The 14723-nt window shown below is 43.6% G+C and overlaps 1 protein-coding gene across 1 annotated transcript; it reads right to left on the reverse strand.

The window, feature by feature from the left end:
* Positions 1-11199: 11199 nt before the first annotated feature.
* On the reverse strand, positions 11200-13588 carry xrcc2 (X-ray repair complementing defective repair in Chinese hamster cells 2). Its single transcript, XM_036520317.1, has 3 exons — positions 13513-13588; positions 12717-12798; positions 11200-11945 (listed from the first exon to the last, which is right to left on the reverse strand). Exons 1-3 carry the CDS (start codon positions 13549-13551, stop codon positions 11200-11202), a joined length of 867 nt encoding a protein of 288 aa, XP_036376210.1. The 5' UTR covers positions 13552-13588.
* Between the last annotated feature and the right edge of the window lie 1135 nt (positions 13589-14723).

Genomic DNA, 14723 nt, shown 5'->3' on the forward strand with positions numbered 1-14723 from the left:
ATATTAATGCTGATTTTGAAAACAAGTAAATTTCAGTTTGTTTTTTCAGACAGCAAAATGCATTTTATTTTTCAAAAGTATTGCTGACCCTGCGGAGTGATACCCCAGAACACTCACCAGGTAAAGAGACTTTCAACCATCAGCAGTGAAAGATATATTTAAAACATGGCGTGGATCTACTGGATTGAACTCATTTTCTTCTGGGTTTTATGAGCCATCCCGTGTCCTTCTTAAGAACTGACGTCGAATAAAAAAGGTGCCGCACGTCGGCCCGTTACAAAATAGCTAAAACTACACCAATGATGTGTGACAAAGAACAATTTAGGAAATCCAAATGCCTGTTATCTTTTTAAGCGTTTTGTCTTACGACATAAGATTGTGTTTGCTTGATTCACAGTGTAATTAAGCCGTGTTATATGAGAGAAAAGTAGACTTTGGCCAATAAAATCGTTTGTTTAAGATTCCACACGGTCATACATTTGAATTTTCCGCAATTAAGTGTCGATTAAAAGGTCAAATACAGAAAAAAACGAGTTTTTATTCGACGAATATTACAGAATAAATGAATGAAATGTGTAGCTTTTATTAATCCTTTCTTTTTTATCTTAGAACATATTTGGTGTTTTCAGGATGCAGCTACATGTGATAGTATATTACATTATTTTCATTTTACAGACACTTTTTCCCAGAACAACTTACATAGGTTACAGTTTTTACATGTCAGCCATTAATACAGCTGGGTATTCACTGAGACAATTCTGGGTTAGATACCTTGCCCAAGGGTAGAGTACCAGTGCCCTAGCACGGAATTGAATCAGCAACCATCATGCTACACTTTCAACCCCAATATATGTGAATTGATTTAATCTGATGTCACAGCATGAATTTACCTTGATTTTATTTACTCATATCCAGAATGGCTTACCCTTTTAGCTTAAATTTCACTGATTCATACAGGTGGACCTTGATTGTGGTTTACAAACCTCCCAAAATGGTATAACATCAGTGCCACAAGTTATGAGTTCTACTCCTTGTCCAAACACACACACACACACACACACTCACTCACACACTCTCTCTCTCTCTCTCACTCTCTCTCTCACACACACACACACACATACACTTATTTTTTTCAAGTTAAAATTGCAGCATTGTGGGAGCTTGGAGAAGTAGGTCCAAACCATTTGGTCTGCATGTTTAAATCTGAATAAATCTTGCCTGCTGGAGCTTAAGGACGAACCACTGATCGGTACATTAACACATTTAACCAACCAGGGAAATCACACAGTTGGATAGGTTATCATGTGCAGTTAAGCAGGAAGGGAGCACCATGCTGTTTAAAGCAGCCGCCCCTCCCCTTCCTTCCAAATGTGTTCCTTAGGTCAGGCTGGAAGTTTCTCTCACCTCTACAACTCCTCAGTGACCCTGCTGAACCAATGAAATGTGTTCACAATATGCATGAATGTTATCATAAGATCTATTCTAACAAACACATAAAAATACCATCCCATCCCATTTGCTACAGCTTGTAAAGCTCCCTCAAATGTATATTATCTACTAATATTTAATTTTTTTTTCTTACCATTGTTCAATTGTTGCAGCTCATGCTGTTTCCAATTCCCCATTTGATGGTGTTGAACCAAGCAGTGTTTTACACGTGGAGTTTGCATTTAACGAGAGAATACACCTTTTCCTGGCCTAACAGTGAATGTTCAATGCATAGACTTTGGATATTTGGATATTTAAATGCACCCATGTACAGCCTGACAGTGGCAAGTCGTACTTGATTTAGCCACCAGAACTGGCCATGTGGCATCTTATCTTTTAAAGCTAATTTTTATGCAATTAATGTACCTATGTATGTCTCTCTCAGCCTGTCTCCTGTCTGTCTGCACAAAGGTTGGCACATCAACTGATAAAGGGTCTGTAGTTTCAGTTTGTGTTGTTACGACACTGTCAGATCAAATGCACAGATCATGTTGTCGAAGCACATTGTAGCTTACAGCGATGTATTTTAAATCAGTAAACTTTAAAGAAACCACTGTCGCAGGGTCATTTGAGTTTCTGAAACTGTCCACGGGTCGTAATGTATAAATCTTTCACTGTAACTGAGAATGTCCAAATGTACTGAAAAATGTACTTTGAACATGCTTGTTTCTGGCTTTGTGTCGGGCCCCAGTCTTTTCAAAAATACAACATAAAGCGGTGAAATGTTTCCCCATTCTTTTTCCCCACCCCAAGTTAAAAAGAAGCGTCCGTCATGTAAAGACTCATTGGAATTCTCTCCTCATTGGACGAGAGGAGTTAACTAAAGGTCATGGTTAGGATGGAGGAAGGCCAGGGAAGTCCAGGTGCAGGCGGAAATGGGTCTGAGAGTGAAAGAGAGTTCAGTGTCTGGAGAGACAGTGCACCACTGATCCCACTGCTGTGCGCTCTTCACATATCCTCCGCCTGCATCTTCCGCACTCCATATACGCCCACACCGACACACACACACACACCCGCAGACGCACACATACACACGTGCACACGCACACATACACATGCACACACACACATAGGCTCATAGTCTCTCAATCACTTTCTAGATCACACACACACACACACACACACACACACACACACACACACTCATAGTCTCTCTCTTGCAGGCACACACACAGGCTCAGTCCCTGTCTCTCTCTCTCCTTCTTACTCACACATTTACATGCATCCTCACACACACACACGCACACATACTTTCATGCATGCATGCACGTATATGCACGCCGGCACACACACTCTCACACATGCATGCTCACACAAGCAAATTGTCTAAGCAAAATCGGGCATAGGTACAGATGTGTGTTCATGAGTCGCCGGTCCCTTGAGATGCATATAGAGATGTAGAGGCTGCCTTTTTTCCCCTGTACTCAAAAGAAGGATGAGACAGGAGGAACAAAGTACAATCCAGAAGGAAACCTGTGTGCTCTCAACGGCTCCTGCTGTGCATCTCCTCAAAAATCCACCCAACAGCACCCATAAATGCTGGTGACAAACCCGCTTTTCCAACAGTGAATTTGACCACTCTTACTGAAACATGCATGTTGTGTGTCTTCCGAGTAATTCCTTCTGATCACAGAGCAGGCATGTCCATAATCAAACACTAGGCAAAAATGTAGTGCATAATCTCTCTGTAGTGTCCAGCAAACCACATACAGTGGCTAAATACGTTATTACTAACATGAGCAATGTGTAACCTCAACACCATTAAATACTGCTGTCAGTCCAGACGTGTCACTGAAAACACCATAATGGGGAAAGTGTACGGAGCTGTTAGTGATCATTTATTAATGACACGGATGACAAACTTATTTTCCCTTAATTAATGTCTGTTGTTTTCTCTCTGGCAAAGCCTGTAATTTCCAGCTTCCCTCGGAGATGTTGCCTGACACACCGTAACAACCTCCTCCAAGACCCACCACCACCACCCGCCCCCCCCCCCCCCCCCCCCGCCCCTCCACAAAAGGAAAAAAAAAAACACCCCCGAGCCTTTTAAAACAAGATGATCCAACGGAACAAAAGAATAATTATTGAACACAGGCATCAATCCGTTGGTGCTAATTAGTCCTTCTTTTGTTTGTCATCTAGGAGACGTTCGACGCTCGGGTAACTCAGGCCACACATTTAGAAATGAGCCTGCTCTGCTAGCTCGGGGTGCTGCCTATTGTGATCAATTAGTGCCTCGTTCACACGCGCATCAAGGTGCAACTAAATGCGGCCCTGCTAAAAATACCACTGCCACATAAAGACTGACGTGTGTGATGTTAGGAGAGGGGTAAAAAAAAAAAACAGCAGCGTCAACAAAAGCAGGGAATGTGTTCTTATTCCCATAATCCTTTGACATACATTCTAGAACATTACCATTACAACCCTTCTTTTTTCCTTCTAGAACATCATCATTAAATCCTTACGTCTGTGCTTCTAGAATATCATAGTTATTATATCTCTATTTTTTGTCATAGAAGCATCCAGTTTTCCAATGATTTCCATACTGAAGTAGAGAAACCAGGGAACAAGACAGTCAGCCTAGTCAATATATAAACGTCATAATACATGATCACACTTCAGTCATAATTTAAATCAATTTAAACTTTCAGAGACTCTTATTGCACCCATTTTTCACGCACATGTTCAGACCTTAATTTTAAATTCACGTGTACATCTCCATTTGAGATTTTAAAGATGCTGTTGTGCTAAAATGTGTGTTTATTTGAAGAAAGACAAGTGCAGATGCTTCGTTTATGGATATTGGAAAATTTGCCATCGATTAATGTTTGCACCCATCTGGTTGTTTGAACAGCGCTTCCATCTGCGTAAGACCATTTTGAGAACTGATGACAGTGTCACCGTTTTAATTAGTGCTTGCCTCTTCCTTCGTCTCCTTTATAAATTATCACTGCAGTGCAGTTCCCTCCTTAGAGCTTCCCAAAAGTGTTTTCATTCTAAGGGGGCAAAATGCTGACTCAAAAATGTTTCCTGAGATGCGTTTGTAATCTAAAATTAGCTGAGGGACATCAAAATATTGGTTTAACCGAACTCAAACCTGTCACTTCAGTGAATATACATGTTTATTTCTCATGACGGAGACAGGAGATGTTAAGGCAGTGTAGTAAACAGTCTAAACCAAAGCCCAGCTTCCGCTCGGGCTTGAACTAAAAGTTGGCAAACAATGAACTAAGAAGGACCGTAAGACTAAGCCTCTTAGCCTCTTAATTAAAGATGTTTTGTTTCACCCTCTCCTTTCAACCCTTATTCAGCCATGCCGGTTCCACAGTGAACGTCTGAAAGATCCCCTAAGCAACTAAACCCTTTCAAAATTGAAAGAGATAATTACAAAAAAAAAAATCAATTAGGAAGACCTATGCCCGCTGAAAGGGGTTAGTAATTGGAAGCCATTTGTGCTCCGTGTGAAGCTCAGTGCTGGAGTGAAAAGCGACCCCATGGTCTTAAAGCCTGGTATGTTTGTCCAGACAGGAAGGAGAAATCTATCAATCAAAATAAATCCTCTACAGTGCATTTCTACAGCTGTATTAAGTGCCGGACAGGGGGCAGGTTTTCCAGAGAAAATAAAAACCCCAGCAAAACCTGTGGCAGTTTGGAGGAAAAGGGTTGTAAGGCTAACAAACTAATACCCACAAATAATTATACCAGAAGTGCAAATGCTTTTGTTTGAGGCGATTAAAAAAAAAGCATGAAAGCACGGGGCAAAGCATGTGGACAGATGTGACAGGCATTTGTAAACCACCAGACTTGGCTTTATATGTGTGTGTGTGTGTTTACCCACAATGCATCTGCGATGACTCAGGCACCCTGTGGAGATCGCCCGCCCAGCTCTCGTCTTTGTTTCACCAGCAGGATGACATCACATCTCATGCCTGCCCATCACACGTTCAGCGCGTTCTGCGCTTCATTTCACTACATTAAATTTTACTGTATGCACTTAAAGAGGCTGTTATTGAACTACATAGGCACGTGTAGTCATTTCAATGCGCGCTTTGCATTAGCACTTAGAATTTACAGCTGGGTTTTACCCCCGGAGCTCCTTGTCTCAGAACCAGGAAAGAAAAATACATTCCTTTCGCCGATTTATTCGGGCTGCCCAGGTGGCATGCCAGGCACACGAATCAGTGTCACAGGTGAGGACAATCAGGTTCACTGAAGATGTACAGGCAGCAAGATCTTCGCCAGGAGACAATTTAGGTACATTAACAGGGAGTGGATAAAAGACAAACTGCTCACACCCACCTGTTGGATAGAGGGGGGACCCAACCCATTCAGACTGCTGGAAGCGGTGGGAGGACGCAAAGAAGGTGTTTAAAAAGCAAACGCGGGATAATGTCTGTAATTCTCAGCCACTGCTGTGCTGTCAAGCAGAGGCCATAATGGATAACGGATCGTTTCTATCGGCTAAAAACAATGGGAGGTGCATAAAATGGAGGCATTTGCTGTCTCCGCTCTGAGAAGCGATGGGAAGCGCTCTGCTGTGTAGGGATGTGTCGGAGAGAGAACAGGGTGAAACAGCGGCGGGACGCAAACACTTCGGAGGGCTAAGCAGCAAACATTGCATTACGTTATCGTCACTTAGGTGACGCTCATATCCAGAGCGACCTACACGGGTAACGATTTACATTTATTTATTTAGCAGACGCTTTTATCCAAAGCGACTTACAAAAGTGCATACAGCAAGTATAGCGACAGTACGGGGACAGGATGTGTACAGTTCCACAATGAGACTTCTCTGAGAGTTCTCAGCTGAGAGCAAGGTCTGTTTGAGGACACAGTACTATTAGATTTGTACAATTACAGCCTATAGGGCAACTAATACGATACACTTTCAAACGGCAAACTTCAACAACTTCAAACGGCGCAATGAGCGTCAGGGTAAAGGCGGCAACAAGAAACAATTTAAAAAGCACAATTTAAAAAGCACAGCAATTTATGACAGCACCGATTGAGGGGGGGGGGGGGGGGGGGGGGCAGCAATTGTGTGCTGGGTCAGTCCAGGTAGAGTCTGAAGAGGTGCGTCTTCAGGCCCCGTCTGAAAGAATGGGGTGAAGAAGCTGTCCGTAGCGAGACAGGGAGTTCGTTCCACCACTGGGGAGCGATGTAGGTGAAACGCAGATGTCTGGCAGAACGAGCACCTCCTGCCTTGACCATGCAAGGAGCGAGGCGTCCAGTTGCTGCTGAGCGCAGGGGTCGGGCTGGTGTGTAGGGCTGGATGAGGTCTTGGAGGTAGGCAGGGGCTGTTTTACATGTCGGCCATGCTGTGGGTCCAGTACAGTGCTGAACAGCAGAAATCAGGAAGCTCTCACATTAAAATCCAAACCAGCTCACTATTATATTTATAGGAGAATGAGAAGTGCAAGGCGACCTCATGCGGAGCAGCAGTTAGGTTCATGGCCTGGGTTTCACAGAGTCCTATCCAAAAAAAAGAAAAAAAAAATCACAAAACCTGAAGTAACATTTCATATTCCTGCCTGTTGAAGTAAAACTGCCAAAAACTTCTCCTGCAGCTGTTACAATACAGCAAAGGCCGTCCGTTCATCAGAATTTGACACGCCAACTCATATAAAAAAAACGACAAATATATGAGTGAGCGGTGATTTTCGTGGTTGAAGTCACAGCATGGCTAATGCTGCTTTCTTTCCAGAACAGACCCGGAGCAGCCCCTTAGGTCGCCCTGTCCAATGAGCTCTTTCACAGTTACTTACTGTAGAAACATGATGATTATCAGCTTGGGACAAACTGTTGAGCCTTTTTTGAAATCAATATTTAACCCATAAAACTCTTCATAAGTTGCACAATGCTGGGCAGCAGAATATTTTTTTTGAAAGAATGAATGTTCACCTCTGGCCCAAAGCCAAAAAAAGATCTAAGATTTTTTTCACCTGAAGTATGCATATTCCTGCTGAAACATTGTTCGCAGTGAATGCAGGACCGTCACGAAACATTTGCATCTCTGTCACTTCCTTTACAGCAAAAAAAAAAAAAAAATCTGAATTTGCAGCAGTAGAACCTCAAACATTTTCCCCCAGGGTGTCACTGGGTAACAGTGGACTCTTAAACTGTCATCTTGGTTTATGTTCCCTAACTGGGAGTATTAGGTAGGGTATTCTACACCAGTGTTGATATCACCGTTTAAATTATACTGACCATTATACTGGGTATTAGGTTTGCCTCAGGATATTTTATGCACATGTTGGTATAGCAGGGGTATACATGGGCTAACCAATACTTTACCCTCTACGTCTGTCATTTGTGTGTGTACTGCTGTTATTTATTTGATTAAAACCCACATCCAGTGTCACCCAACTGTATAGCTGGATTTTGGCTGAAGCAATTTGGGGTGAAGTGCTTTGCTTTAGGGCACAACACCAGCGCCCCAAACGGGAATCGAACCAGCCAGACCCACAAAACCTGCTCTGTACTGCTGCACCACACGTCTGCCTTCAGGTGCAATCTATGGGGGGGGGGGGGGGGGGGTCGGGGCATGACAACAAAGACAGCCAATGACTGCTTTCTACCAGGGCCCTCCCACAACCTGCAGCCAATCAGAAACAATCTGTTTGTGGCCTAATTACCCTGCACGACATGATGATATGATGAAATAAGGACCAGTGCAACAGCGCAGGGCTCAGCTGGTTTAAATAAGGCCTCCTGTTATTTGCTGTACAGCTAGCCTCCCGCACAGGGCCTGAAGCAGCCCCCTTTAGGCAGCACACAGTCAGAGCAGCCATAACAGGGTGATTTACAGTTTTTTCACAGGTCTTTATAGCAGGGATTCTGCCTGCAAGTGTCACAAGTCAAAAGATGATTAGACAGAGCGAGGGGGTTGCCTGCCAACAGGGCTAATCTCACCAGTTTTTAGATTTTTTTTTCCTTCGCTGTGCGTGAAGGAAAGCCGTACCTCAGAACTGATGATGTGCTCTTTACTCCGTAATGAGTGAGATGCCGTACTCTCTTCATGTAATTACATCTCGAAAGGGAGAAAAACGGCCTATTAGAGGTTCAAAAAGCCATTGCGGTGCACATATCATTTTCTGAGTGCTGAAAATACTTTGTCCGAAACAGTTTTCATACCATACCAACACTTTTTTCTCCCTGCCCCAGGGTTTTACTACGATCTCATAATGAATGGGATTCATTTGCTTCTGGACCTACATGTAAGAGGTGACATACCCAGCTACCTGTTACAGTGCTGCCACTGGACATTTGACATCCTGCTCAAACGGTAGCCTGTAACTGAAAAGCGCTTATACCTACCCGAAGTCCCAGAACACAAATTTTCACTCCTCTGTCTAAAATCACAACTCACGAATTTGGGTAATGCTAGAGATAATGTATTAGAGGATAACATTACACGTATTACAGGATTACATCTTACATTATTTACATTTTACATTTACATTTATTCATTTAGCAGACGCTTTTATCCAAAGCGACTTACATAGGTTACAGTTCTTTACAATGTTATCCATTTATACAGCTGGATATTTACTGAGGCAATTGTGGGTTAAGTACCTTGCCCAAGGGTACAGCAGCAGTGTCCCAGTGGGGATCGAACCGCCAACCTTTTGGTTACGAGTCCTGCTCCTTAACCACTATGCTACACTGCCGCCCAATAATTATGAGATGACATAAGGCACAAGGCTAACTTAATATAATTGAAATGTTGGAATTCTACAGACAAGAATCATATCATTTTCCCTTTAGTTTAATTTTAAACCCAGCGAATGCAGTACCCGCCATTTCAGAGAGAGGCCAGGGTCACTTAGGATGGCTCTTACACCAGAACCCCCGGCAGCCCACCCCTTTTACATTACATTACATTATTGGCATTTAGCATCTTATCCAGAGCTCCTTACATCAATAACAGGTTTTTACAATGAAATTGATGGATATTTACTGAGGCAACTGTGGTTGAAGTTCCTTGCCCAGGGGTACAGCAGCAGTGCCCCCCATGGGGAAGTGAACCGGTAACCTTTTGGTTACGAGTCCTGCTCCTTGACCGCCCTGCTACACTGCCGCCCCCTTCGGCCACCGGCGTCAGAGAAACACCTCAGCGCCCGGATCGGGACAGCACCCGCGCCAGGGCATCAGCACATCAGCGGGTCCAGGGGAAACTCCTCCTGACAGGCCTCTCTGCTGAGTGCAGGCCCCGGCGCAATCGGCGGAAAAAGCAAGACATGCTGCAAGTATTTTCAGCACTTTGTCTGAATGACTACTTTCAAAAAAAAAAAAAAAAAAAAAAAAAAAACTTTTCCATTGGCGTTCTATTTATAATGCATTAAAAAAAAGCGTATCACAAAAAAAAAAACGCCAGAATAGACCTTTGAGGAAAAGCACACGTTCGCGGACCTCGAGTGGATGGGCTGAAACGGGCACTGAACACGCTGTCAAACAGACTCGCACCTTCAGCCACCCCCGTACATGTTCCACTAACAGCGGTGGTGAGTCAGAGCGGCTCATCAATAATTCAGAAGGCGCACATCCGACCAAACTTGTGCGGAAAACACTTTAATGAAACGTTACGCCTTACGTAACGCAGTGCACTTTTTTCCCCTGCTAAGGTACGCTCCTGAAATAGCTTCCTGTAAGAAAAATATGCAACGAATATAAATAAATTGGAAAATGCATTCCAGATCGTTTAACTCTGACGTATGGTTTTCTTTTGGATATACTTCACAGTGGCAGACACCTTTCAATGATCCTATTTTCCAAATCCAGCACTTTGTTTAAAAAAAAAAAAAAAAAAAAAAGGTTTTGTGAAAAAGGGAAACGGGAAGCTAAAGCAAGCAAACCACTGTCAATTAATCACTGGTTTTGCAGAACTACATGCAGATAAAATAAATTATGTACACAATTGGGAAGTAATAGCAGCACAGGTAGACAGACTTATACAAATTTACACAAAAATATTTTTAAAAGATCTTAGTAACAGTGAAGTCAGAAAAAACAAAGTAATTGAAACTGTACAGAGAAAAGGACTTTAACAGGAAAGTGCTTGAAACCATCAGCTGAACTCCCATTATCATTAAAGATATCCTGCTGACCATCTCCCATCTCCCAAATGAAGCTTACCAAAGAGCTGACAATCCGTGGGACGCCTTCTCCTTTATTTATTTTCTACCTTAAACAGACATTTAAAAACCTACGCAAGGTAAACTGTTTGGCAAATAATGCATTCCTGCAGTATATCTTCACAGAACCTGCGTGGATCAACCTCAATAGACATGGCAGATTTGGACCACGACAGGTGTGGCATTTAAAAAGGGACCTTGAACAGATCTAACGAAAGAGAACTGAATGCTAAATGCAGAGGAGGAATTGTACTGAAAGTGCTGCTAACATATGTCTCTGAACTCACATTCTCAAAATGTAGTTTATTAAATCTATATATCAGTAACAACATATAAGATTCTGATTATTTTTGAATTTACTGGGAAAAATAACAACTTTTGGAAAATTACAGCCCCACCACTGCCATCTGGACAGCCTTTTCCGGGCCAGTTTTAAAAGGCCTGGTACATACAGCACAGCCACACATTCCCCGGGTGTTGTCACTTTTCTGAATCACCCATGGTGCCTTTTAATGCAGCTTGTTAACACATGAGACAAATAAAAAATGCTAAACTCAACAAAAACGTTGAGGCAACGTTACAGAAACTGGACTCTGGCGTCTGTGACGCAGAAGGAGCACGTTGTTGTGCGCTTCGTCCTTGAGTAGGACGTGACGGAGAACACCTGCTTTTTGTCCTTGGCCACCTCACCTTTCGTAAAGAACACCTTGTGGGTGACGATGGAGTGCCACGCCTTGCACAGGTAAGCTTTGCTGAGGTCAGTGGGCGGGGCAGGTGGGCCACGCCTACAGGAGGAGAAGGAGGAGGAGGAGGAAGAGGCCTCTGCCTCGGACGTGTAGTTCCTCATGATGGCGTGCGTGGTGGCGAACACCACGATGCCGTAGTACCTCAGGAACCTCTCCAGGAGCCTGGCGCACTTCCTGAGGTTGGCCTCCTGCCGGGCCAGGCTCTCCCCGCCGCAGGCCCGGTCCACCCAGTAGAATGCGGAGACGCTGTCCAGGACGAGGGTGGCGATGGCGGGCCGGCTGCAGAACACACCCTCCAGGTAGTGCAGGGTGAGGAGCAGCTGGGTGGAGCCGGAGCAGTGGGCCACGTAGAGCCGGCCCAGGCTGGACCGCACTGCCTCCTCCCCCAGGCCGGCCGGCAGCCGCCGCTCCAGCACCGTCACCAGCCGTAGCACGTCAAAGTGGTAGTCCGTGTCCACCAGCACCGCCTCCGCCTCCAGCCCCCCGCCCTCGGCGGGGAGGATGCAGCGGGCCAGCAGGTGGTACAGCATCTCCGTCTTGCCCGTACCCTCCGCACCGTGGAACTCCACCACGTCCCCTGTCGGTGTGAACCCCGGTTACAGACAGACTCAGCGCCCGGAGAAAATACAGAGGGGTGCACTTGAAATCCACAGGGGGCACACAATGTCATATCTTAAAAAATGTAATAAACACTATGTAGACAGCAGGATATAAGGAGCCAAGGGGGGGGTCTGCTCTGACTGTGGGGGCACTCAATGCTGACTTGCAGCTCTAACAGAGGCCAGCCACCGTGTGACACTGATGGCCACCATGCCGATTGGTGTTTGGCATTATAAATTAGAGGATTATTCATACTCAGCGCTTCCCCACCACAAACGCTTTGCTGTTTTACATTCAAATTTCAGGTCATCATACCTGACCCTGGTCTGGATATCCAAAAACTTGAGTAACCTGCTTGCTCTTGACTTAAATAAATGAGTGGTTGGAGCTATATTGATTACATTACATTACATTACTGGCATTTAGCAGACACTATTATCCAGAGTGACTTACATCAGTTACAGGGCAACTTATATAAGTTACAAAGTATTCAACAAATAAGGGGCTATTGTGATCTTTAGATACAATCTGTCCCCTATAGTTGTTTTTAAGTCTATCAATTCCAAATGGGCAGTAGTCGTGGTAGTGTAATTAGTTGACCTCCTCAGCTGTACTGAACAAAACCACGCAGTGGGTTACAAGTGGCAGACTTGGAGAGACGCTGTCCTCACCGGCCAAATGTTTTGAGAGCAATTCAGAATTTGCATTATAAACGGCACTCTCTTTTTTCATCCGTGTCGCGACTAACCTTTAGCTGGACCAGCATCCTCAGGAAATAAACGAGGCTCGATATTCTCCAGCGATCGTCTCCCTTCAAGTCTGGCAAGCAACTGAAACAGAATTTAGCACAACAGTTAGGCATCAAGGTACAGACAAGGAGAAGTGTATTACAAACGCACTCTTAACATCAGTTGACAACTTGCTCGGCTGCTAGTTATTTAAAACATAAGTTAACGTTCTCGCTAAATCCCTGCTAACGCTAATATGACACGGTGACTGTCGGCTGGTCAGTCACACCTAATACATCGGTGACCTTAACAAATACGACGTGTTTTGGCGGCCTGATCATAACAAACGGTCAAGAAACGATGTTGTGCCAATAATGAATCGAAACGACAAACACTTAAGCCAGATGGCTAGTTAGAACGTTCTTATCAAGCAGCATCAAGAGTAAAAACCCAGTTAAGATATGTACCTCAAAGGATGAGTTCAAAGAATTAGCAACGAACGTTGCTCGCAAGATAATCGATTAGTTTAGTTAATCATGTTTTTGCACTGCACGTTGATTGAAACTGCTAGCATTAGCTTCTTCACAATAGCTTTAAGTAGTAGTTTATATAGCGGCTATGATAACCACTATAATGTTAGTGAAGAGTCATTATTAGCTAGCAGACTAGCGAGCTAGATAGCAAGTGTGAACCTCTACCACTTAAAGTCCAACTTCGATTTCAGAGTTTTTACTTTAATGTCATGCAAAGACGTTTTCCACAGCTCCCTTGCTATCCTCCTTAAAAGTCATGCGAGCAATTTATTGCTAAATTCACCTGTACGCCAGACTCTGCCGATCTTGCCTGATGGCTCATCCTCGTTTAACTTGAAGTCCCTTTTGAATCCATGAACATTTTGCGGAAAAATCTGACTGGTTGCTTTTGCATTGCTACTTCCTGCTTGTTCCTGGGCCCCAGTTTGCCGTAATACATACAGTATATGTGCACATATCACATTTATGCGATTGTAGTGTCCAATGGGAGTTTCGCTTTAAGCAATGCAGTTAAAACTATCATATTAATAGATTTTAGTAGGATACACGCAGGTTTCTCAAGGCAAGCACCCATGCCTACGTCGAGCAAAGATAGTACGGTGTATGAAGGAAATTTAGTGGCGACATGACAAACGCACCTCAGTTCAAAACTATCAAAATACAAAGGCATAGTTTTAGTCATCAGTTCTAATGATCTATATTTTTATGGTTACAGTGGCAATAAAAATGTATGAATTCAAATATTACACAACCCTATCCATTTAGATGTAGATAATATTTTATCAAGAAAACTTTCCATTAGAGATGATTAGAGATCATTTGATAAGGTTTTTGACAGATCTTTTATGCACCTTTCACATATTGCCCAGTTACACAAACCAAGGACAGCTACCTATGTAAGGTGTACTTCAAATACATCTAGTCTAGTTGTGCCGTTGAGCAGTATTTAAGGCGTTTGGTCAGTTGCTGGAACATTATATGATGAAATGATTAGATGATGATACGTCACCACCTGGTGGCGGAAGACAATATTGGTATAGAAAGTGAGAAATTATTTCGTGGGCTGTATTGTACCTTGGAACACATGTTGGAACACATGTTGATACAGATACAGACTCCTTACAATAGTTGCGACGGAACTAAACAAAAACAAGAAGAGGAGAACCAAACGAATATTTAGATTGTAATCCTGTACAATACCCTGTATACTGTATTATTACTTATAAAGACTACAGTGTGGCCACGAAAATTAGTGACGAGGCTTGGCTACCTGGCGAACCTCAAGTATATGCAAGAAAGATAGCCACTACATGGGTTTAAGTTGTTCAGTTTCTCCATAACCCGCAGTCCTAAAGCTATCAACAACGCTGCAAAAGACGAAGTTCGTGAAACCCAGGCTATAGCTACCCTTCCATGGGTCGTACTTTCCACGGTATCGGTTGCGCAGATGGTTTTGCAGTTTCTGCACAAATGCATCAATCTTTTAGACGGCCG

The sequence above is a fragment of the Megalops cyprinoides genome, chromosome 2 (genome assembly GCF_013368585.1).
Source record: "Megalops cyprinoides isolate fMegCyp1 chromosome 2, fMegCyp1.pri, whole genome shotgun sequence".
NCBI classification, from domain to species: Eukaryota; Metazoa; Chordata; class Actinopteri; order Elopiformes; family Megalopidae; genus Megalops; species Megalops cyprinoides.